Source organism: Hyaena hyaena, unplaced genomic scaffold, assembly GCF_003009895.1.
Source record: "Hyaena hyaena isolate Hyena2069 unplaced genomic scaffold, ASM300989v1 scaffold_692, whole genome shotgun sequence".
Taxonomy (NCBI): Eukaryota; Metazoa; Chordata; class Mammalia; order Carnivora; family Hyaenidae; genus Hyaena; species Hyaena hyaena.
Window position 1 is genome coordinate 575,634 of NW_024081325.1, and position 23,251 is coordinate 598,884.

The 23,251-nt window shown below is 34.4% G+C and overlaps 1 protein-coding gene across 3 annotated transcripts in view; it reads right to left on the minus strand.

The window, feature by feature from the left end:
* The window catches only part of KCNT2 (potassium sodium-activated channel subfamily T member 2), a 355,813-nt gene that overhangs the window by 21,315 nt on the left and 311,247 nt on the right, over nucleotides 1-23,251 (minus strand). For 2 of the 3 annotated variants that reach the window (XM_039217450.1, XM_039217449.1), the window contains one exon: nucleotides 2,581-2,881. In XM_039217450.1, the coding sequence (XP_039073381.1) occupies nucleotides 2,581-2,881 (301 nt within the window). Of the gene's footprint in view, nucleotides 1-2,580; nucleotides 2,882-19,739; nucleotides 19,761-23,251 lie in introns of all 3 variants that reach the window. The other variant, XM_039217452.1, reaches the window with a different exon arrangement.

Here is a 23,251-nt window from a genome sequence, read left to right on the forward strand (position 1 = left end):
TATAGTGGAAACATAAATAGACATAGAGTCAGAAGTCTTAAAGTACTGACTTGAGTGTCTAGTAGTCTAGGAAATCACTTATATTTGAGACCCTGTTTTCTCACCTGTAAGCACTCCATTTGTTCACGCATTCAATGTGCAGTTACTGGGTTCCTATGTGTCAGGAAATGTGTAATATGTTGGGGATACAAAGATGAAAAGATGAGTAAGACATTCCCTTTCTCTCAAGGAAGGAAGGCAAACATGCAAAATAATAATTGGTTTAAAGCATACATCCTCAATGGAGGCAACATTGCCTCAGAGGGTGCAAAATTTGTTTTTGTTTTTGTCTTGTTTTGTTTTGTTTTTTGAGGTGGGAAAAGAAAACAACTTAACTCTTTTTATTTATAAATCACAGATATACATACAGTACTTAACTAGATAGATGGAAGATTTGTGGTGTTAACTGAATGCCAGTTCTGAGCTAAAGACATTATTCATTATCCCATTTGTCCCTCACAAGAAACTTATGAGACAGGTATTATTTTTTCCATTTCACAGTGATAAAAAAAAATGGCTTGGAGGGGTTAAATAATTTGATAAATCTACTGGCTAATACTAAAATATAAGTCCCATAAATGCAGAAGTCCTATCTGAATAGGTCATTATTCTATTCCCAGTGCAGCCCAATAGTATCTGTTGCATGGATGAATTATTGTGAGTTAAGAACACATGGAGAAGTCCAGTAAGTCCATGATGTGTTAAATCTCAAGTCCTATTTTCATAATCTTTATGTTATTAAAGGTGTCCAGTACATGGCTTTAGAACGTATTGATGGATCTATGGGTGGATAGATGGTTAAAATGGACAGAGAGAGAAAGAAAGAAAAAGGAAAAGAGAGCAAACAAAAATAAGGTGGACAATATCCATTCTTCCTTTCTGTAAGAATTAGTGTGAGAATTAAATTAACAAATTTATATAAAAAAAACACAACACAGAGAATAACTAAATGCAAGGTACCTGATAGAAGTTTCATTAGCAAAAACATAATATGTTCCCTGATGATTCTCCCATGCAGCCAGTTCATGCATTTTTGTGTCTCTTAGAGTCAAACTGTTATCTGCCACACTGCTTACAGGACCAGCCTTGGGTTATAATGTTCATGAAACACAGCTGGAACTTGGATGAACAATCATTTACTAGAACTTTCCAAAAAAAGAAAGAGTAGCTGAATAATAACTAACAAAAGTACACATAAATATAGGACTATAGTTCTATACGAAATACAATCATACTTAGTGTCATCAAATTAGCAAAGAGCTATTCATATAATTTTTAAAAAGATCAATTTTTCTTTTAATTTATTTCTTAATGTAAGACTTGCGTGATCATACTAAAATTATTGGTCATGGATGAGTCTGTACCACATTTTAGTAAGTAAAAAATAATTATTTCAATTACATGCGGAATCCTGACTCCATTACTTTTCAGCTGTATGTCCTTGAGCAAGGTCTTTAAGCTCTGAGCTTCAAATTCTTAGAGTAAAACGGGACACCTATCCAATTAGGGCTTTGAAGAGTAATGAAAAAATACACATAATGAACCTAGCACAGTTCCTGGCACAGAGTTGGTACTCAGTAAATATGTTTCCTTTTCTTGTTTAGAGAAACACAGGTTAACTTCTTTTAAACTCTATCTAATTCAATAATTAAAATTTCTCCCTATGTACATTGTTTCAAGTTGAGACTTTGAGGGCAAATACAGAGGGCATTCCATTTTATCCTTAACCTGAATAATACATTATCTTAGTTTCTGATTTACCCAAGATATACATATATATAACAAAACCACTTTATTTATCATTTTGGCTTTACTCTGAAGTGTGACTAAATTTTTTAATAAAATTCATAGAGTAGTAAACAATATATTTTTAAATGATCTTTGATGTATTTATTTCAGCTGTGCATTTTGGTCTATACCACAGTCACAGATCAACATAGGAACTTAATAATTACTGATACAAATCTACACTGTATGATATCAAATACTGTTTGAGTTTCAAATTAAAACTTTTGGAGAGTTTTGTTTCTGGACCACCAAAAACTAAACAAATTTTATAGAAACATTTCAGTTCACCTGTAGCTGGTACACTTAGTTACTTGCCCATGCCTCAAATTCATTTTATCCCAGATCCTAGAATAAGATGTGGTTTGTGTGTGTGCGCGCACATGCATGTGTAAGAGCATGAAGAACAGGTTATAAATCTCAGCCACACTATTAGCAAGCTAATTAAGCAAGTTATTGACTAAATTTTCTTATTTCTAAAATGGAAGGATTTTGGTGTAAAATAAAATTAAGATAAATCATGTAACAGGTTCAGCAGAGTGCCTAGAGAACTAAGCAAATACTTAACACTTTTTTTGCATTTACTGAATTTTATTTTCATTATAGTTTTCTATATTAGATATATGCCAGCAGCTCTTTTCAACTGGCCTCTGAAACAAAAGTGTGATTCTTAACTTACTAAATTTGAACCAACTATACAACGACCATGGCAAGAAATCACAAGTCCATATCACACAATACTTTTAAAGAGCATACCATATCCTGCTGTAGAAAGACCCAAGTGTTTCATTCTATTATTCACAAGTTCAGCAAGCTCTTGTCTTTCTGACCTCCTGTAGAGGTTCAGCCGCTGCTGGGTTATTTTCTCAGCTGTTTTACCAGAGTGTTTTGGACCTTTTCTGCTCAGTCTTCGGGCCCACTGCATGCTCTTTCTCCGTAGCAAGGGATGGTCTGACTGGTCACTGGATGTTGAGTTGCGGTGGTTGCTTCGGTGATGACCTTGTTCTTTGGAGTCTTTAGTGTCTTCCCACTCTTCTACACTAATCGATATTTGAGACTTTAAAAGAAATGGATATGTATAATTAGATATTTTAGGAATAATTATAATCTGGAGATATGCTAATATCTTTTGCTAACATCTTGGTATAATTATATATCTCAATGAGAGTTTCCCCAGAAAGAGCAAAATCATGATCATTGATTCCATTTTGTTATCACAAAAAATACTATTTGAAAATACTTATTTTGAACTTACATATGAACCAGATAAAATATCTTTGCATATGCAATATAACTCTACTAGCAGAGTTGTTTGGAGACACAAAGAAAGAAACGAAAAATATTTTAAAGCTTTATTCAAATAAAGTCAATGTGATGAACTTTTCTAAGCCTACTACAGGTATTTCATATGAAATTTAAATAAAATCAATGCAAGGTGTTTTTTTTTGGAATTCATAATATATTAAAAGGTTTTTAAATTATTGCTCTTTCTAAAAATGGCATTGGAATGAACTTTGTAAAGTGTGATTTTGTTTTGTTTTGTTTTTTAATGTTTTATTTATTTCTAAGAGAGAGAGAGAGAGACAGCGTGAGCAGGGGAGGGTCAGAGAGAGAGGGAGTCACAGACTGAAACAGGCTCCAGGCTCTGAGCCGGCAGTCAGCACAGAGCCCGACACGGGGCTCGAACCCACGAACCGCGAGATCATGACCCAAGCGAAAGTCGGACGCTTAACCGACTAAGCCACCCAGGCGCCCCAGTGTGATTTTGTTTTTAATTCACTCACATGACCCAGTAAAAGACAAAACCACTCTTTTAATTAGTTCATTCATTAATTATTGGCCACATAAACCTTTTTCTGATTAAAATTTTAAAACACATTTCAGGAACTGTTCTCAGTATTCTAAGCGTTGTAAATATTAATATTTCACAAATGTATTCCAGAATCACAAATAAAATTTAAATCAGGCTATTCTCCATTGGAAGGAAAAACAATAAACAAATTCAGAAAGTCTGTTTTGATTTACTTTTTTACTACTAATTCCTATTTTTAAAACAAGAGGCTTTCCTTTGATTGTAGGCCTTTAATAAATAAAAGCTTCCTGTTTCAAAACTTTGCTTTTCATACCAGGAATTTAAATGAAATCCAACATGGATCAATGCTGAAGGTCTTACCTTCTAAAAGGATGCACATGCAAATGAACAGTTCCCTAAATTGTTCTGTAAATAAGGGCAATACTCATGCATCTGCTAACTGTGTTTCCCTTCTATGGATGGAAGCTTGAACTTCAGCTCTATCATTCATGTTTTGCTGAATTTCAAAGTAATAGAGCTTAAATTACCAATTTAAGTAAAGGTCAAGAGGTAGATCCAATAAAATCCCTTAAAAATGAATGTAAACTACAAAGTCTCAGTCAATGCCTTCCATACAATTCCTAGTGGAAAGCTATGAAATTACTGCACACTTAAATTCAATGAAAAATTTAAATATTCATCCACATTTGTTTCAAAACAGTAAGCGATATTAAAAATAATGTGTTTTAACTTTCAAATCTCCACGATAAGAGAAAATTTTATTAAAATGTTTTTAGAAAACTTATTTGAGACACAGAATTTAAACTGGAAGTAATAAAATTTGAATGGCTGCATGGTTTCGCATTAATGGATACTTTTATGAGTCTTAACTTCCTCTAGTCTCACCTACTTGATAATATATTGTAAGCCCTCTTCTGAGGAAGTGAAATATATAAGCCATTAAGTAATATCTACCATCAGTAAATAATATCAATCTCTTTGTTCAGTAGATTGAGTTTATATGTACTTTGTAGCAAAATTGAAGACATACATATTTAGACATTTTGGCCTGCAGGGTTTTGTTAATCACAATCTTGAATTTATTTGAAGTGATCTTTCTAGTCATAAGTCCCTGTAATAGTTTGATTCCCTACAAATATGTGGAAATAGTAACCTTGCCAGTCCCATAATTCAAGTAGAGGATGAAACCCTATCTGTCTTGGTGAATGCTTTTTCTTAGTTATATATACCAGGGAATGTAACAAGCAAATATCTAAAACACGAACTAAGGGCTATGTATGTATTAGCTAAACATTACTGAATACCCTATTCATCACTGTTTTGAATTTCCTTAAGAAAAGAATAGCGTGATTTATACATAAAATCCATAGAGATCACAAGGCCTTTATGTCAATTATTCAATAAAATAAGTATCATTTCTTTGTATATTTCATATAAGTACAGAAAAAAGGAATTTGAAGGATTTGAAGATTGATTTTAAGAAATCTAAACTGACAACACACAGATTGTTCTTTGTGTGTTTGGAATTTGCAGGTGTTTCTCCCATCCTTCCAATATGACATAATGAAAAGTGTACTGAATTTTATGTATTAAGATCACAAATTTGATGACATTTTGGATATTTCATAGCTTTGTTCCTACAACACATCTGCTTTAACCACTATGTAAAATGAGAAGAATAATAACCATTTTCTATCTCATTGAAATGTTGTGCAAATACCTATAACACATTAATGTATACAGAAAATATGTACCAACTATAAATTTCTACATATAATAATAATAACACATCCTAGTCAGAATGATTATTGACAGTAACAATTATAGTAGAAATAAACATTAGTTATTCTATTCCTGCATAGCGAATATGTGTGTGTACACCTGTGTGTTTTTTAAAAAGGTTCATTTAGGGGCAGGTGGGTGGCTGAGTCAGTTACTTGTCCGACTTCGGCTCAGGTGATGATCTCGGGGTTCGTGGGTTTAGGCCTGCATTGAGCTCTGTGTTGACAGCTCAGAGCCTGGAACCTGTTTTGGATTCTGTATCTCCCTCTCTCTGCTCTTTCCCCACTCATGCTCTGTCTCTGTCTCTCAAAAATAAATAAATGTATAAAAAAAATTTAAGTCTATTTATAAATATACTTTCTTGCTGTCATCTCATCATTTGGATTAACTCTATTGTGTTTTGAACATGACACACCATAATCTACTGGAATAGTCTGGTGCTGGAAGACAAAGAAGTGCCTTGATCATAAGAACTTTTCCTGAACTTAGAGTCAGGGTGATAGAGTGCTTAAAAGCAAAAGTGCTGCCATAACATAGACCTGGGTATAAATGCATGTTTCACCATTTACCAGTTCTGCATTCCTGGTTATGTAATTTAAACTCTCTAAGACTACCCCCATTTCCCTATAGGAAAAGTGGTAATTATATTTTTACTTTGCTCACAGTGCTTTTCTGAGAACCAAGAGATAATATTTGAAAAGTACACAATATAGTGCCTGTCTCAGCAAATGCTCACTAAATATTAGTTAATGTTATGGTTCATGATCTAATATGAAAAGACAGTAAGTAAAAGGGAGACAAGAGGAAGAAATAATTAGGAAGGGTTATGTAAAAGTGAGAAATGGGTATGAAAAAGACAGGAATGACTCATATTTCTGATGTGGTTTTCTCTATCAGTGGCTGTATTTTACAGGAAATCAAGGTGCTACAAACAAATCCCTGTGCTCAAGAATCCTTAGTTAGAGTTTTGTGAATCTGAAGAAAAGAGTAAGTATTTAAGTGGAAGTGAAGATTTATTGCTCTGCCCTGCTTCTATAAATTATTCTTTACTATTTCTACTCATAATGGGAGGACCTGGTGTGACATTTTTTTACTTTTACTTATCAGAAGACTAACATAATTACAAACATGAAAAATCAATATTTTAACACTAATGTTTACGAGAATGAAAAAAGACATTTTCATATTGCTATTGCTATCTTCTGATCTGAATGTTGTATCCCCTCAAAGTTTGTTTGTTAAAATCTTAAGCCCCAAAAGTGATGGTCTTAGTAAGTGGGGTATTCAGAAGATGATTAGATTGTAAGTATGGAGCCCTCATGAATGGGATTAGTGCCTTTAGTAATAAGACCCCAGAGAGATCCCTAGCCCCTTCTGCCCGAGGATTATCCGATGAGATGTCTGTGATCAGAAGGAGGCCTTCACCTGACAATGTTACCACCCTTATCTCCCACTTCCAGCCTCCTGAGCTGTCAACAATCAATCAATTTCTGTTGTTTATAAGCTACCCAGCGCCTGTGGTAATTTGCAATAACAACTTGAATGGACTAACACATATTTTATATGAAATGTTTCTGGGAACATATTTATATTGTTCAATAAGGACATGAAAACTTCATAGGACTAATCAAGTTTTCATATAAATTTAAAACATCATTTTTAAAAATTATATTATTTTCTAAATATGGATCAAACTTAATATGGCTTTTTAAAAGGCTAAAAAATATTTTTCATAATAATGAGAATTGGCAGAAAATGTTTCTTATGCCTAAAATAGTTTAATTAGTTTCATTGTTTTCACAAAGGTAGAAAGTGTCAGAATCACAATATATATTAAACATTCTTCTCCACACTCAACACACACAAACATATGTACATGCATGGACACACACACACAAACACACACATATCCCCCACAATGACTCAATTCAACTTCCTCTCAATTTTTTACTGAAGTTATTCATAAGGTTATTGAGCAATCTGTGGAACAAAGTGGTATTTTAAAATAAATCAATTCACCCAATAGTTTGAAAGTGAGTCTTTGTAATCTAGATTCATGATTCCCTTAAGAACAGTTTTATAGGCTTTAAAATAGACTTAAACTGTGCCATGTGATTTACGATTGAAGACATCCTGAATTGTTGCTAAAGAAAACTGAGGAAAATGAAACCACTGAGGATATGTTAGTTTAACACTTTATAAAAGAATTCCTATCTAATGTTTTCCATTAAAGGAAGGTTAAATTATAAGAATACTTGAGACATCATCTAAATTTAATCCATATGCACTTTGGCCAGTAACTTTGGGTCTCATGAAAATTTCTTTGCATTAAAAAAAGTTCACAAAAAGATGTTTCCCCATTTTCTATTAAGGCTGAGATTAATAAATTCCTTTAGTCTATGATCTAAGAAGAGATAGAAAATAACTAGTGACATTGTATTTAGATGTATTTTCAACATATTTTCAGTATCTAGACAATAAACAACTAAAATATGCTGAATAGTCTAAAATATGCTGAATTTGGAATCAAATACTATATGGTATTTTTAGTCCCATAGAGCTAATACCTCATGACTTCGAACAAACCAACTGAGCTTCTTGAAAAATAGTGACTATTTTCACAATTTTCATGACAAAAATTAACAGAACAAGAGAATTCTGTAGTAATTCTCTAACATAAATTCTAAAGCCAAATAATTACTCAAGAATTAAGGTTCAAATATAGGGTTAAAAAAAAGCTAATCACTTGTTGGAATGTCAAAAATTATTTCAATCTCTTGACTTCATTTTCCATATCTAAAAATCAGATATTTAATCTCCATGTTCTATTTCATCTTTGAATATAAAGTTTACCCATAGCACATAGAACCTCTATTAACTCACCATTCCAATCTGATAACTTCAAAGTCAAAATGTATGTCCAAGTGAAAAAAAATTTCCAGGTTGTCTATTTAGAGATAATGCTAAATAATCCACAGACTTATCCTAGCTTTCTACTACTGTTGAACAGATTACATCTCTCTCTTTTTTCTCCTCTCTCTCTTTCCCTCTTCCCTACCCCATATCCAGTACCTATCTTTCTGTTATTATCCCTAAAAGAAAATTAATCCTAGTCAGTCAGTCTTATATTCATGAGTTCATTTTCCTTTTTTATTGTATGTTCTAAATTTATACATTAAGTTGCAAATTCACTCACACATTCTTGGCAATCTGGTTTTTCCTGTGTGTGTACATGTATGTGTGTTTAATTAAATCTTTCCTTTCTTTGGTCTCTGTGGAATTTTGAAGCCTAGCTAATTTATTGTCTTGATACTATTTCCCACACTGTGGTTAATTTTTTCCCTTGGGCCTTCAAAACTATCATTAAGATACAACCAGTGTACAGGCGTCTCAATTACCTAATGCCCTTCCTAGTGCTTCAGGCCCAGAAAATCATACTTTTTTCTTCTTTCCTTAGGATCTTAAATATTATTGCTATGTAATTACTAACTATATGGTGACTGTCTTCCATAGAATTTAAATTCATCTGAGCTAATAAGAACAAGTTGAGAAGGGAATGTTGCTCTTATTTTAATTGGCTGTATTATTATATTAGGAGTCCTAGTAAAATGATTCATAAAGATGTAGATGATAGATAGATGGCATATATATTAGTTATTTTATTTTTCATCACATGTTTAGGAAGTTATACTCCAAAAGAACTACTTGAGTTCTCTAATTTACATAGACCAAAATCTGGGGAACATGTGTGGGAGTGGACATTAAGACTGTGTGACAACGGTAGAAGAAACATAAAATTGGATCAGGCAGAATTTATTGACATGGACTCATTAAGTAGAGATTCTGCATTGAAAGTTATAGCCTGGGGAGGTAGGAAGGGATCTAACAGTTTGTCTGGTTGGTTGGCTAAAACATGTACCAAAAGGTGACCCACAGTAAGCAAGTTGGACATACAGAACTTAATCTGGTTTAACATAAAGCAAGGGATTCAAAGTCTTGAGGAGATTGGAATGTAAGAGTAGATTTCTCACTTAAGACCTATTCACCCACAGTGAGAGGATCCTGAAGGCATTCCTTTCACCAAATTGTGAGAAATACATTTGTGAGCAGAGCCCCAGTATCCTTGAAGAGTTCCATGATCACTCTTCTCCCTAAGCCAGACCATAAACTGGTAATTGCAGTCATTTAGTTGGGAAACCTGAATGCAATGGGAGTAGCTGGATCCCAAGAAGGTACAGGCCCAGTGGTAGCAATCAACTCCTCAAGCATAGTTAATATAGTGGACAACAGAACAAAGCAGCAATCAGAATAATCTGACTTGCACAGAACCATGGCGCTGGCTACTTGATCATGGTGTTCGGGTAAAATAGGTGAGAAAACCACTAAACTCTTACCTGATCTGCATAAACATAAAACATCTAGGTCAAGTGAACAAAAATCTAACCTGAATCATAAAAAGAGAATATCACAGCCTTTCAAATAATCACCAGATTTGAGCCAGTTTACAGAACCATAACCCTTCAATGAAGGGTTCCTTCCTTTGGTGGAAGGACCTGGCATACTGCCAAAAATTTATACCATTAATCTTTTTCCCAGGTTTCCCCAGAGACATACAACCTTTTACCAGGGTGATTGTACACTGAAGAAAAGGAAATGACAAGACCTTTTAAAGAGACTATTAGAGACTGGCACTGAAATGATTCTAATTCCAGGACACTCAAAGCATCACTTTGGTCCACCAGTCAGAGTAGGAGCTTATTGACATTATGTGACCAATAGCTCAGGTCTGTCACACAGTGGACTCAGTAGGTCCCAACTCATCCTATGGATATTTTTCCAATTCCAGCCCCACATTGGCTCCCTGACCATACTGACCTACTATGATGGGAAAGGCCAAGTAGAAACCACTAGAACTGCTAGTGGCAGAAAATACTAAAGTAAAAGCAATAGTAAATTCCTACAGGGGTTGCAGAAATCAGTGCCACCATCAAGGACTTGAAATATGCAGGTGCAGTGATTCTCACTCACAATCTCACTCAACTCACCTATTTGGTGAGTGCAGAGGACAGATGGGGCTTGGAGACTGACAGTGGATTATCCTAAATTTAACTAGGTAGCAACTCCAACTGCAGCTGCTGTACCACATGTGGTTTCATTGCTTGAACAAACCAACATATCCCCTGGTACCTAGTATGTAGCTATTGATCTGGTAAATGTCTTTTTATCCATCACCATCAATAAGAAACATCAGAAGCATTTTGCTCTCAGCTGCCAAGGGCAGCAAAACATCTTCACTGTCCTACTTCACTGATATATCAACTCTCCAGCTCTATGCCATAATCTAGTTTGCAAGGACCTTGACAACCTTTCCCTTCCACAAGATACCACACCAGTCCATTGCATTGATGACATTACGCTGACTGGACCTAGTAAACAAGAAGTAGTAACTACTCAAAACTTACCGATAAGACAGTTGCATGTCAGAGGGTGGAAAACAGATCCGGCAAAAATACAGGGAACTCTTACCTTGGTGAAATTTCAAACAGACCAGTGATATGGGGCAAGGGGAGATATCCTTTTCAAGATAAAGAACAAGTTGTTGCATCTAACCCCTCCTACAACCAAAAAAGAAGTACAACACCTAGTGGGCTTCTTTGGACTTTTGAGGCAACATATTCTTCATTTGGGTGTGTTACTGAGTGACCCCAAAACCTGCCAATTTTTAGTAGCCCAGACCAAAAAAAAAAAAAAAAAAAAAGCTCTGTAAGAGATTCAGACTGCTATGCAAGTGCTCTGCTTCTTGGGCTCTGTGATCTAGTAAAACCAATGGTGCATGCAGTGTCACTGGCAGATAGGGATGCTATTTGCATCCTGCCAAAACCCTGCCTCTGAGAACAAAGGAGCGAGTTCCTTTAGGGTTCTCTTAGGGTTATCATACTCTGTGGGTTAGGTCAATAAAAACTACAAGAACCCAATCCAGATAGAACTACTAATGGCCAGACCACTAGACGAGAATGAAGATTTGAGCCACCTCAGCAGACAGGTGCTGGCTTATGGCAACAAAAATACAGAATACAAAGGGTAGTGGAAAAAGGTAGTTATAAGTACAAGCTATGAGGAAGTGAATGGTTACAGAAATAAGGAATGCAATTGTCATGCATATTTCTTCCTTACTTTGTTATAAATTTATTTGCCTGTGTGCATGTGTATTAAGCACATATTTTTGTTTTTCTCCATCTCTTATTTCTTTATTATGTAACGTAAAATGTATAGGCTTTATACCATTGTTAATTTTACAGCATAGTATTTAAGTTACAGAACATAAGGGAGACAAGGAAACATCACTCAAGGACTTTAGCTCTCCTTTGGTGAAGGAGTTAGTATGTTTTTATTTGTATGCAAAATGTCATGTTAAAATATTAAAAGGAATTAGGACCTTGTTATTGTCTTTAGAGATTAAGCATGTTTTGAAGAGATGTATAAGGTGCCTACTGACAAAGAGTGAATTTATGATGGTTAATTTTGTGTGTCACCTTGACTAGGCCACAGAGTGCCCAAACATTATTCTGGGTGTGTCTATAAGGGTGTTTCTGGATGACACTAACATCTGAATTGGTAGACTGAGTAAAGCAGGTAGTCCTCCCTAATGTGGGTGGGCCCCATTCAATCAATTGAATATCTGAGTAGAACAAAAGGCTATTCTACTTGACTGCTTCAACTTGGAACACCAGTCTTCTACCCTTGAACTGCAGCTTCCATCTCAGCTCTCCTGACTCTCAGACCTTCAAACTCAGACTAGAGTTATACCATCAACTCTCCTGGGTCTCTAGCTTGCCAACTGCAGATTTTGGGACTTCTTGCTCCCCATAATTGCATAAGCCAGTCATACACACACTCATGGACACATACATACACATGCATACATACATATAACATATGTATGCATGTGTATGTATGTATATATATATACCCTGCTGGTTTTGTTTCTCTGGAAGACTCAGACCAATACAGTGATTAGCCCTTTACCATACCCTTTTGGTACACAAGTGGAATCGTTATTCTCAACACTTTGACCAGATTTGGGTGAAGGTGTCCCTTATGTCTATGAAGGCTGATCTCAATATTTGGCACAGCAAGCATGCCAAGTAGGCAATGGCCACTGCCACTGAGGATCCTTTCCTAAGGCTTATTAATTGGTTTCACATCCTGCTGGTCAGCAAAATTTTTGAGTTGTCTTGCTGCCTACTGTCAAGCTTGTGCTTTAGGGTGTGCAGTTTTATGCTGTATCTGTAGAGTCCTCTAAAGCTTATGTTTAGGATTAACTAATATAAGTTGGAAAGGTTAATAATGAAAAGATAGGTGTTGGAGTGGGGGGCTTGGGTGGCTCAGTCAGTTTAGCATCAACTCTTGATTTCAGATCAGGTCATGATCTCATGGTTCATGAGTTTGAGTCCAGCGTCGGGCTCTGTGCTGATAGCTTGGAGCCTGTGTGGGATTTTCTTTCTCCCTCTTTCTCTGCCTCTCTACCTCCCCCACCTCAAAATAAAGAAACCTTAAAAAAAGTTTTTAAAAAAGATAGATGTGGTTTAGAGATAATGCTCTCATTTTAACTTTTATACTTCAATATCCTTAGTCGGGGAATATGAAATAGATGAGAAATAAGAAATTAAGAATATGAGAATGTATAGAAAAAGTAACTATTGTGGAAGCCGAAAATGAAGTATTTTTTATGGACTGGAATGGGTGATAAATATTGTCAAATAGTTCTTATTACAGCTTTTTTGCCCTCTACTATACATGTCATAAAAAATAGCCATTGTTATAGAGGCACCAAGTAAGAGAAAAAGAAGTAATAAAAATCATTAGCTTATTTAGGACCATAGCATTATCTATGATGGGAGATTTTTTAAATACAAGTTATGCATCTTTCATTCATTCAAGTATGTTATAGAAGTTACTGGTGCTCCTAAGAAATGGATTTGTTAAATAGCAATGTGCAATATTTAAGGGTTAATATTTCTCTAAAGTATGCATAACTTTTTAAAGTAGTAGTATTTAGGAATATATTTTAAGTGTTTAATGAAAATGCCTTAATTATGCCATATTTCTATGCAAATGTCACTAGCCAATGCCACTATTTTTCATTGTTTTCTTTTGAATTCAAATGATGTCTACCTTCTTTCATTGTGTAGTAGTGAAATGTTTTTATCTTCTCTGAAGGTATAGCATTTCTTCTCCAAATAATGCTTACCTTTTTTAAGGGAGAGTGATATTATCAGCATTAGAATTGCTATTACCGTATATTTCACAAGTACTTTTTCTGTAAGTCTCAAGACACCCTTTAAGCCTTCTAATAGTTATTTAACTGCTGTGTTCCATATGCTGATGTGTGTCCACTAGTCAGAATGAAGGTCTGGCCCAAATTTAGACTGATTTCATCATCATTAAATATTGGTTTATAAGGAAACTAAAAAGTAGTTTAATTTGACCAATTCATTCATTTTATGTCTAGAAATAAATAAACATAGAGTGTATTTGCTTTCTACATAAAACATCCTTCTGGGGTTTCTATGATTAGGTTTTCATGCATTATACATACTTATCTGTGTGTGTGTGTGTAAAGAATAGCTTATACATCTGAATAGCTTTAAACTCCAAAAACTGCCTTACAATCAACAAATAGACTAACAATCAACAAATAGAAGCGCACTGAATAAGCACATAGGTTTAACATCCTCATAAAGGCATTCCAAACCTTACATTATTAGAATCATACTTTCATTGCCAGCTCTGTCCTCTTCACAGTTCAATTTTCTATTATCATTTTCCAGAATTACAGGAATACAAAGCCTAAAGCAATGGTTTTAACCATGAGTATATATGTGTGGGGGTAGATGCTACCCATTGCAGGGCAAGTTAGGGAGGATATCATTCTATCACCTCCAGCACTTTACAGTCCAGAAAAAAAGGACCTAAGTATTTAAATTTATGAAAAACCATTACAGTGATTCTAATAGGCATGTAGCACCAATTCCACCATGCCCAAAACATTTTAAACACTGTTTCTCTCCCCCCTCCCTTCTCTTTTCTATCATTTGAGAACCACTGACCTAAAACATATGGTAGTTATGGATAAATGATCCTGTGGAAAGAAAATTCCTGTGGTATATGTAATGTCTTAATTAAAGAGCAGACATAATGGGGAGCCTCGGTGACTCAGTTGAAAATCTGACTCTTCATTTCAGCTAAGGTCATGATCTCAGGGGCATGGGATTGAACCCTGTGTTGGGCTCTGTACTGAGCATGTAGCTTGCTAAAGATTCTTTCTCCCTCTCCCTCTTGCTCACTACCTCCTCTAAAAAAAAACAAAAATAAAAAAAGAAAGAACAGATACAATGATAAAAGACTTTGTAGATATAAATATTCATATTCTCATGTAAAGAATCTACACAAAACATTATTATTGATCCAAGTATACTATTGCTTACAGATCACCACTCCCATATGCAGACCTAGGTGACTTAGATCAATCTTATAATTTTCCATTTGGTTCTGATTTTGTAGACTCTAGTGGCCATTCAACAAGGAGCTGTAACTAAAGGCCTAATTTATTTCCTATGGCAGTGCAGAGTGAAAGAATGATCTCCATGCAGTTTAAGATGTTAAGTGGACAGAAAGCCATGACTATGTAGTTAAATTAAATCAAACAGATTGGATTCACTTAAACAGCTTCCTGCTAATAAGTGTTTCAATGAGATTCTTATTAAGTTAGAGTAGGGACATAATGCAAGTAAGAAATGCTTTCCTGTGTGGAAATGCACAAGGTAAGAATGAGAGCCAGAAAGTACTTTAAAATAATTGTAAAGTAAAGTAAGGAAAAGATCCAAGAGTAAAATTTCTATAAAAGAAAATGTGAAAGGAAATTACAGATGGGTTTAGATTCATGGTTTGTGTGTGTGTGTGTGTGTGTGTGTGTGTGTGTGTGTGTAAATCAGAATGCATTTCAAGTTAGTGAATATATGTGTGTGTGTGTGTTTGACTAATCTTACAAAGTATTTATCCAAATCACAAGAATACTTACTATTATTTTATTTATAAATTTAAGTGTATTGACACAAATGCTTTCTAAGGAATGTCATCCACTCAAAATGGTACAGCAATGAAAACTGATGAAACAAGATCTATGTTACTCTATGTACTCTGCCCCAGAATTATTTGCCATTAGCTATGAATAATTAACACACATCTGCTCTTTATTCTACTTTGTGAAGTGATAATCATATGCTCTCTACTTCATCTTCACTTTGCTATGTGTTGAGAATAGACCATTTCACATATACCTAATAAAAGGAGAAGTCAACATTTAAATCCAGATCATCTGATACCAAGTTCTTTCTTCATTTGGTCAGGCAAAATAACTGAACCAGAAACAAGGAAAGATTATCAATAAAGAATGGCTAGAATATAAATTAGTGTAAAATCCAGCAATAAGAAATTTGATTTAATATAGTACGCATCAAATATCCACTATATGAATCATGCATCATGTGAGTAAAGTAAGGAATATGATCATTAACCTGTTCTATACATTCTTGTATGTTTACAGATGCATTCCAGTCATATGGATGTGTGCATCTGATGCCTAGTGGTGCTCAATAAATATTTTTAGTTCTGGTAGATAACAAAGTGAAGAGGATATGGCAGAAAATAGGTTTGTCTTTATTTTATAAATTAGAAGTACAAAAACACAAATCTACCAATCATCAACACAGAGGTAATAACTGAAACCACAAGACACAACGAGTGTTCCAAGATCAAGTGTAGATAAAGACCAAAAGACTGTATAAAACATAAATGTAGTAAATGCCTGCTTATGGTTCAAGTGTCAGCTCCTATTTTGACTCTCAAACAAAGCATTTCAACACCTCAGAGCAGCAGGTGGAATAGGGAGAGGTAGTTCAGAAATTGGTAGCAGCTGCTACAGTGAGACTTTGTGATTAAAAGAGGCTCTGGTGTCAGTGATAAATTCTAAAACCAGGTTTGCTACTTCCAAAGCTTTTGATCTTAGTCAAGTTAACTTCCCTATATCTCTGCTTTTTTTAAAAAATGTTTTATTTATTTCTGAGAGAGAGAGACAGCGTGAACAGGGGAGGGTCAGAGAGAGAGAGGGAGACACACAATCTGAAACAGGCTCCAGGTTCTGAGCTAGCTGTCAGCACAGAGCCCAACGCGAGGCTCAAACCCACGAACTGTGAGATCATGACCTGAGCTGAAGTCGGACACTTAACCAACTGAGCCATCCAGGCACCCCACCATATCTCTGCTTTAAAAACAAGAATAATATTGGGGTGCCTGGGTGGCTCGGTTCGTTAAGCGTTCAACTCTTGGTTTTGACTTAGGCCATGATCTCACCGGTTCATGAGTTTGAGCTCCGCATCAGAATCTGTGCTGACAGTGTGGAGCCTGCTTGGGATTTTCCTCTCTCTCTCTCTCTCTCGGTCTCTCCCCCACTCACCCTCTCTGTCTTTTTCTCAAAATAAAGAAATAAACTTAAATAAATTTTAAAAATGAGAATAATATTGTCTGCCATATTGGCTTATGGTGAGGAATTTAAATAAAATAATAAAGTGCTTTGTACTGTTCAAAGATCAAGATTAGGCCTCTGGGCAAGAGTACTTGAACTTTAGCCTACACTCAGGTTAATGGAGTAGTTTCTAGAAATTAAAGATGAAGCCTGATCCTAGAAGGGAGACAAAGGCAGAGCGCTGCAGCTCTTTGGAGTCTTGAACTCCAGAGCCAATCTTAGGGACAATGGGTTAAGGACAAGCTTTCAGATGGAAGAGCACACTGGCAGCATCTACAATGAGCTGTTCTGGGCAGAAATTGAACAATAGAAAGAAGGGGAAAAGATTAAGAAATAAACCAATAAAAACAGGTAAAATAGGTAAAGAAAGTAACTCATAACATAAAAACTGAAGGTAAGGAATTTTAAGATGTAGAAGATAATAAACCTTGTTAAAGGTTATATGATGTTTAAATAAATTAAAATGAAATTTAATATGCCAACGATTCTGGCTAAAGACTTTTAGTGATTCAAGAAGAGGATAAATACAGTAATGGGGGAAATTGTGGAAGACATTGATAAGGAATAGAATAAACAGCATATATGAACTTTTCTCAGATTCTAATAACAAGAATAAGACTAGAAAAAAATAGAATAAAAGGGGAAATTTTTCTTGAGCATTAAGGAAACATATATTCAAAGGTAGAGGGAGAGAGTTGAGGAGAGATAAAAAGCCTAAAAACAAAAACTAGAGTTGGAAAAGATGAAAATTGTTGTAGAAACAACTGGAATTACAAAGAGAAATGTCTTCATATCCAAAGTACAATTAGAGTTTTTTCTTTCATTAAAAGGATTATAAGAATGATATTTATATTGTAAGACTCAAGTTTTCCAGTAAATTAAAGAGAAGACAGTTTGCTTACACAGGGAACTGACTGAAAGATGTTGGGACCTAGAATAATTTCTTATGAGAAAGAAAGCAATCGTGGGAAAGTTCCAAGGGTAAATTTGGAATAGGCTGCCATGATTCGGAAATGAGCCAAACTTTTGTCTTTCAGCATCTAAATGGTAAGTTGGAGAAAAGAGGTGATGGTGATGTGTAACATCTGAATCAATATGTAGAACTGCAACATAGCCAAAACCTACATCTAAAAGATTCACTCCACTTCTAAACATAAAACTATGAAGTTTTTAACCAAGTGAAAATGTTGTTCTTCCTGGGACACAGAGAAAATCCTAGCAAGTGTTTCTACCAGGCCTGGAACTATACATGAGAATCCCTTGATGAAAAGCAAGGTGAAGCAACTTTGCTTGTGACGTGTTACGAAATATTTTATGAAATAACAGATGCCAACTCACTGCACTTGAAATTTTGATTGTGCAGCTGGTCAGGTCAAATATTGTTATAAATTAAAAATTTAGAAATATATGTTTGATCTCATTTGAACTCAAAGTGTTATAAAACATTCTAAAAAGGCAACAATAAAACTCTAAAACGTGTTCTGCAAACTCATTATGTGCCAGGGATATGTTCTGCATTGATCTAAAATTTGATCTTAATTTGCTCAGCCTGCAGCCAGCCATGGTAGCTGAAATCCTTGACCATCTTCATGCCAAACAAACACGACATTTTCAATGTGGACCATTAAGTATATATTTAGTAAATTCTAAATTATTTAATATGCAATAAAACAAAATAAGGATATTGAAAAATAGACTAGTTATGTTTTAAAAACTTAAATAAAAAATTTAAATTGTTTAAAATAATTTAGTAAACAGAATTTGCATTTATTATATAGATATTATATAATGCAAGTAAGGGAACAGTCATTATATCAAAAATTTGGATAATATAATAAGATAGAACTTTTCTCCAAATTTCGACAAGTGAAAAACAGACACGTACTCTCAGATGGCACCTTTGGCACACAAGTTTTACACTTAATGGACTGACTTCTACCACTGCTTTGACATTCAAAATGCAATTTGTAAAGTTGAAAATGCTTAGATTTGTAATGGTTACATTATGTTAATGTTTGGGAGTTTGTGTTAAGTGCTAAGACTCTAATGACAATTGTTTATCATAGTTTATGTGAAGGAAATGGAAAATAAAATTAAAAATACAAATCACAGGAAGATAATACCAAGGTTTTCACAATATAAGTGCATGTGCACAAATATAATATTAAGAATTTTGTTTTTATTGTAATAAGTCAATTATTAGCACAGGTCACTGTTATCAAACACTGAACTGATGATTTCTTCATGACATAAATTAAAACTATAAAAGAATAAATTCAACATTAAAAAGTATGCTAGAGAAATCCATCCTAGGTCCTATTGTTCTACCCCCTTCCACGGGAGCAGCCTACACAGGAAGTGCACAAAAAGATGTGTTTCATATAACATGACCACTTTTCAGTCCCAGCTGCTTGCATTGAAGGGAGGCCCCTCACTCAAGGACAGACAGACAATCCACAGCCACTAAGTGACAAGCAGGTAATCACACCACACAGGAAAACGTATGATTGGATTCACACACAAACACAGTTTGAAGACAAACAGGTAAAATGATCTCACGATCTTATTAGGGAAATAGAGACACACTAACTTGAAAATAGAGCATTTATAACACTTTAGTTTAATCAATTTGTTTTAACATCTGAAATACTGAATTCAAACATTAATATTCTTTCCTTTTAAGACCTCTGAATTCACATATTAAGCTATTTGAGGAAAAGGAGACAAAATACTTACTTGTGATGCTATTTCTCGAGACTGACACAAAGGAAGGAAAAAAGAAACATACAAAATACAATTTAAACAATGGCTAAACAATACATACAATACATACATGAAACGGTCAGCAACAAGGACAAAATATCACAAGTCCCCACTTAACACTCACACTACAATTATATGATTCATTATGTATCACAGGGCTTCTGGATAAAACTAGGAAAGGAATAAATTATTATTTTAAAAGTTTTCCAGAAAATTCTTATTAGATTATTTTTTCTTGTTTGGTAAAACTGTCTCTCTAATGTTTGATAAAAAGAAAAAGTGGTACAAGCAGAGAAAATAAAACAAATGACAAGCTTATAAGGTTCATGAGAGAATATCTGATATAATTATTGGCATTCAATAATCATTGTTGGCATTATTATCTGTACTGTTTTAAAATTTAGATCTCATAAAAGTTTTTTAATTTAATACTTTTAAATTTAGATGTTATAATAAGACTGCTTTTCCACAATGCATAAATTTAATTCATTTTGAGAAATATTTTGAGCTTTAACATTGGCTGTGAAGTCTAAAAATTGATCTGCTCAGTCATCATATAACTGTGAAGTATTTAGGGGATATAAAAATAATGCTATCTTATTCTTCAGCTCTAAAGAATAATATTCTGTTTATTTTTCAATAGGTGGAAGCGAAATTTTCAGTTATATTCTTTGGTATAACATTACTCAAATCTAACAAATCAGATCTAAAAAATGCATAATAAACATTTAATTACAGGCTCCTTAAAACTGTTGATCTCTGGATTCTTAACACATGGCCCAAGAAAATAAAAACGTTGCTTGAGTGAATAATGGCAGAGAATGGGCAGCTAGAATTTCAAAGCTATTCTATCTTAATCTTTATTAAAATAATTTTATTAATGTGATTTTGTAAAAGATGAACTTATTTCAATAATATATTTAAAAATACTATGTTCCAGTTTAATAGTCAAGAGTTAATGATTGGTAGATGGGACAGTCAATGATTAACTAGTTCATTATATCACATGCTTTAAAGTTACAGGATTTACTAACCATAAAGGTGACCAATGATCAGAGTAACATATTCCACTAATGTATTGTGTACCCTGAAAAGATACTGGTACTTTAATATGCTTTAAAATAATCTCTTTCTAATTTCTAGTACAATTTTCAGTGGTTATAATATACTTCAAATAAATGTGACTTTCAGTACACTGGAAAACTGGAGGTAAAGGCAGCTCCACATTTTCTCACCAAACAACCATAAGAACACAAGTGTCTATTAATTCAGAACTTAACAGACTTTGGGAAATAGTACTTTCTATATACTGTATGGTAGGAAATGTCCCTAGTGGGTCTTGAGTAGCATTTCATGATAAAAATGATAATATTTGTGCAATGAAAAGTAAAAGAATATTCACTTTAAGAGTGCCTGGGTGGCTCAGTTGGTTAAGCCTTGATTTCTCCTCAAGTCATGATCTCACAGTTCCTGGGAGTGAGCCCTGCCTTGGGCTCTGTGCTGACAGCATTGAGCCTGCTTGGGACTTTTTCTCTCCCTCTCTCTTTGCCCCACCCCAGCTCACACACATGTATCCTGTCTCAAAATAAATAAACATTAAAAAAAAAAAGATTATTAACTTTAAGTGGAATAATAACATTAAAATCTCACAATTCCAATGAGGTATTTTGGATTTCAGAATTGTGGATAAAGGATTGTGGATAGAAATATAGTTCCTCTTTCTTACCAAGAGCAGCATGAGTCCTGGTACATCCTGTGTTTTTTGAACCAGGAGATTCTAACATTTATAAAGATTCCCTTAAATAGACACATATAGATGGTGGTAGAAGTCTGGCATGGTGATATATGACCAGCTAAAAGGGAGCAGACTCAGCTGTACCCTACTTTCCATGGACTGATTTTTTCAGTCACTGTATGCACCTATGCTTTATTCTGTTTGTTTGTATGAATTCTCCTTCCACCTGTATACAGCTCACCAAAAACCAGATTGTATTCCAGGTCTTCTCTACATGTTATAATTTTAATTATAAATATTCTTCATCATCATTTATCTTCTGAAAGATGGCTGCTACATTAGTGTTTCCTCCTACTTCCAAAGATAAAGCAAAATAACTTTTTTTCTATATGTTGAATATGAGAAGATACTGAAAACAGACTAGAAAATGAGTTGGCATGAAATCCCGTATCTGTCTTTAACTTGTATTTTTTTAAACTTCATGAAATAACATGGAAGCAAGGCCTAGTTTTTATCTGTGTTTATCCCTATTACATTCTGATACAAAATATTGGCATTTAATAAAAAAATCCATAGAATAGGACTGAATTTAACACGTGATAGGATAATATGAAAAATAATCAGTGATTGGGTCTAATATGACTACTATAGGACTATAAATCTATTAGCTGTTTTTATTAGTTATAAATACATAGTTTTGTCAGAAAGTGTTATGATATGTTTTGAAAATTAGAAGCTTCCACTATAATCACCTTTATTTCCTTAGGGCTCATTTGCTTTTATCTCTTTTAGCTGGATATGTAGGTCTTTATCTTTGTTTCTATATAGCATGCTTGATAACTTTTTTTCAGCTTCTGCATTCACTTCATACTCTGAAAGAAGAGGAATTAATCTTTTCCATTTATTCCAGTACCTTTGCCATTTCCTATCATTTCAAAATTGTTCAAGTGTAATTTTGGTCAGATCGAAATTGAGGGCATACTATGACTAAATGCAATTTATAGGTGAGCTATATGGGAAATGTGATTACTATTCATTTCCTGCATAATTTTTTGGTCGGTAGTATTACTGTATTCCTAGAGTTAATAACTATCTTATTTTTATTAACTGCTTAATTATATATGTTCTTAAGGTCTTTGGCAATTGTGTAATCTTTCTTTAAGATACTGAGATATATAAAGTATTCCATAGATTTCATCTTCCTGAGGAAATCTCTCTGAAACCTTCTGACCCACTCCAGGTTGCCTATGCCTGGTATTCTTTTCACTGCCATCCTAGGGATTTCTTTGGGCTCCTATTTGTTGCCTGGATTTTACAAAATGTCTGGTTTTGTCCAAACGATGATTCCTTTCTCAGTGTATTTGTTCCTTTTAGTGGGAGTAGTTTTCTTAGAAAGCAGCCATGGGGAGAATATTTTTAGAGACAATGCTAAAATATTATTTATCCTATCTTTAGACAAGTCTGATAGTTTGGGCTGAATATAGAATTCTGGTTTGGAAATATTGCCTCAACATCGTGAAGGCACTGTTCCATGGTCTTTTGGCTTACAGAGTTGCTGTTGAAAAATCCCATGTATGGGAGCCTGGGTGGCTCAGTCGGTTGAGCATCCAACTTCAGCTCAGGTCATGATCTCACGGTTTGTGGGTTCGAGCCCCGTGTCGGGCTCTGTGCTGACAGCTAGCTCAGAGCCTGGAGCCTGTTTCAGATTCTGTGTCTCCCTTTCTCTCTGACCTTCCCCTTCTCATGCTGT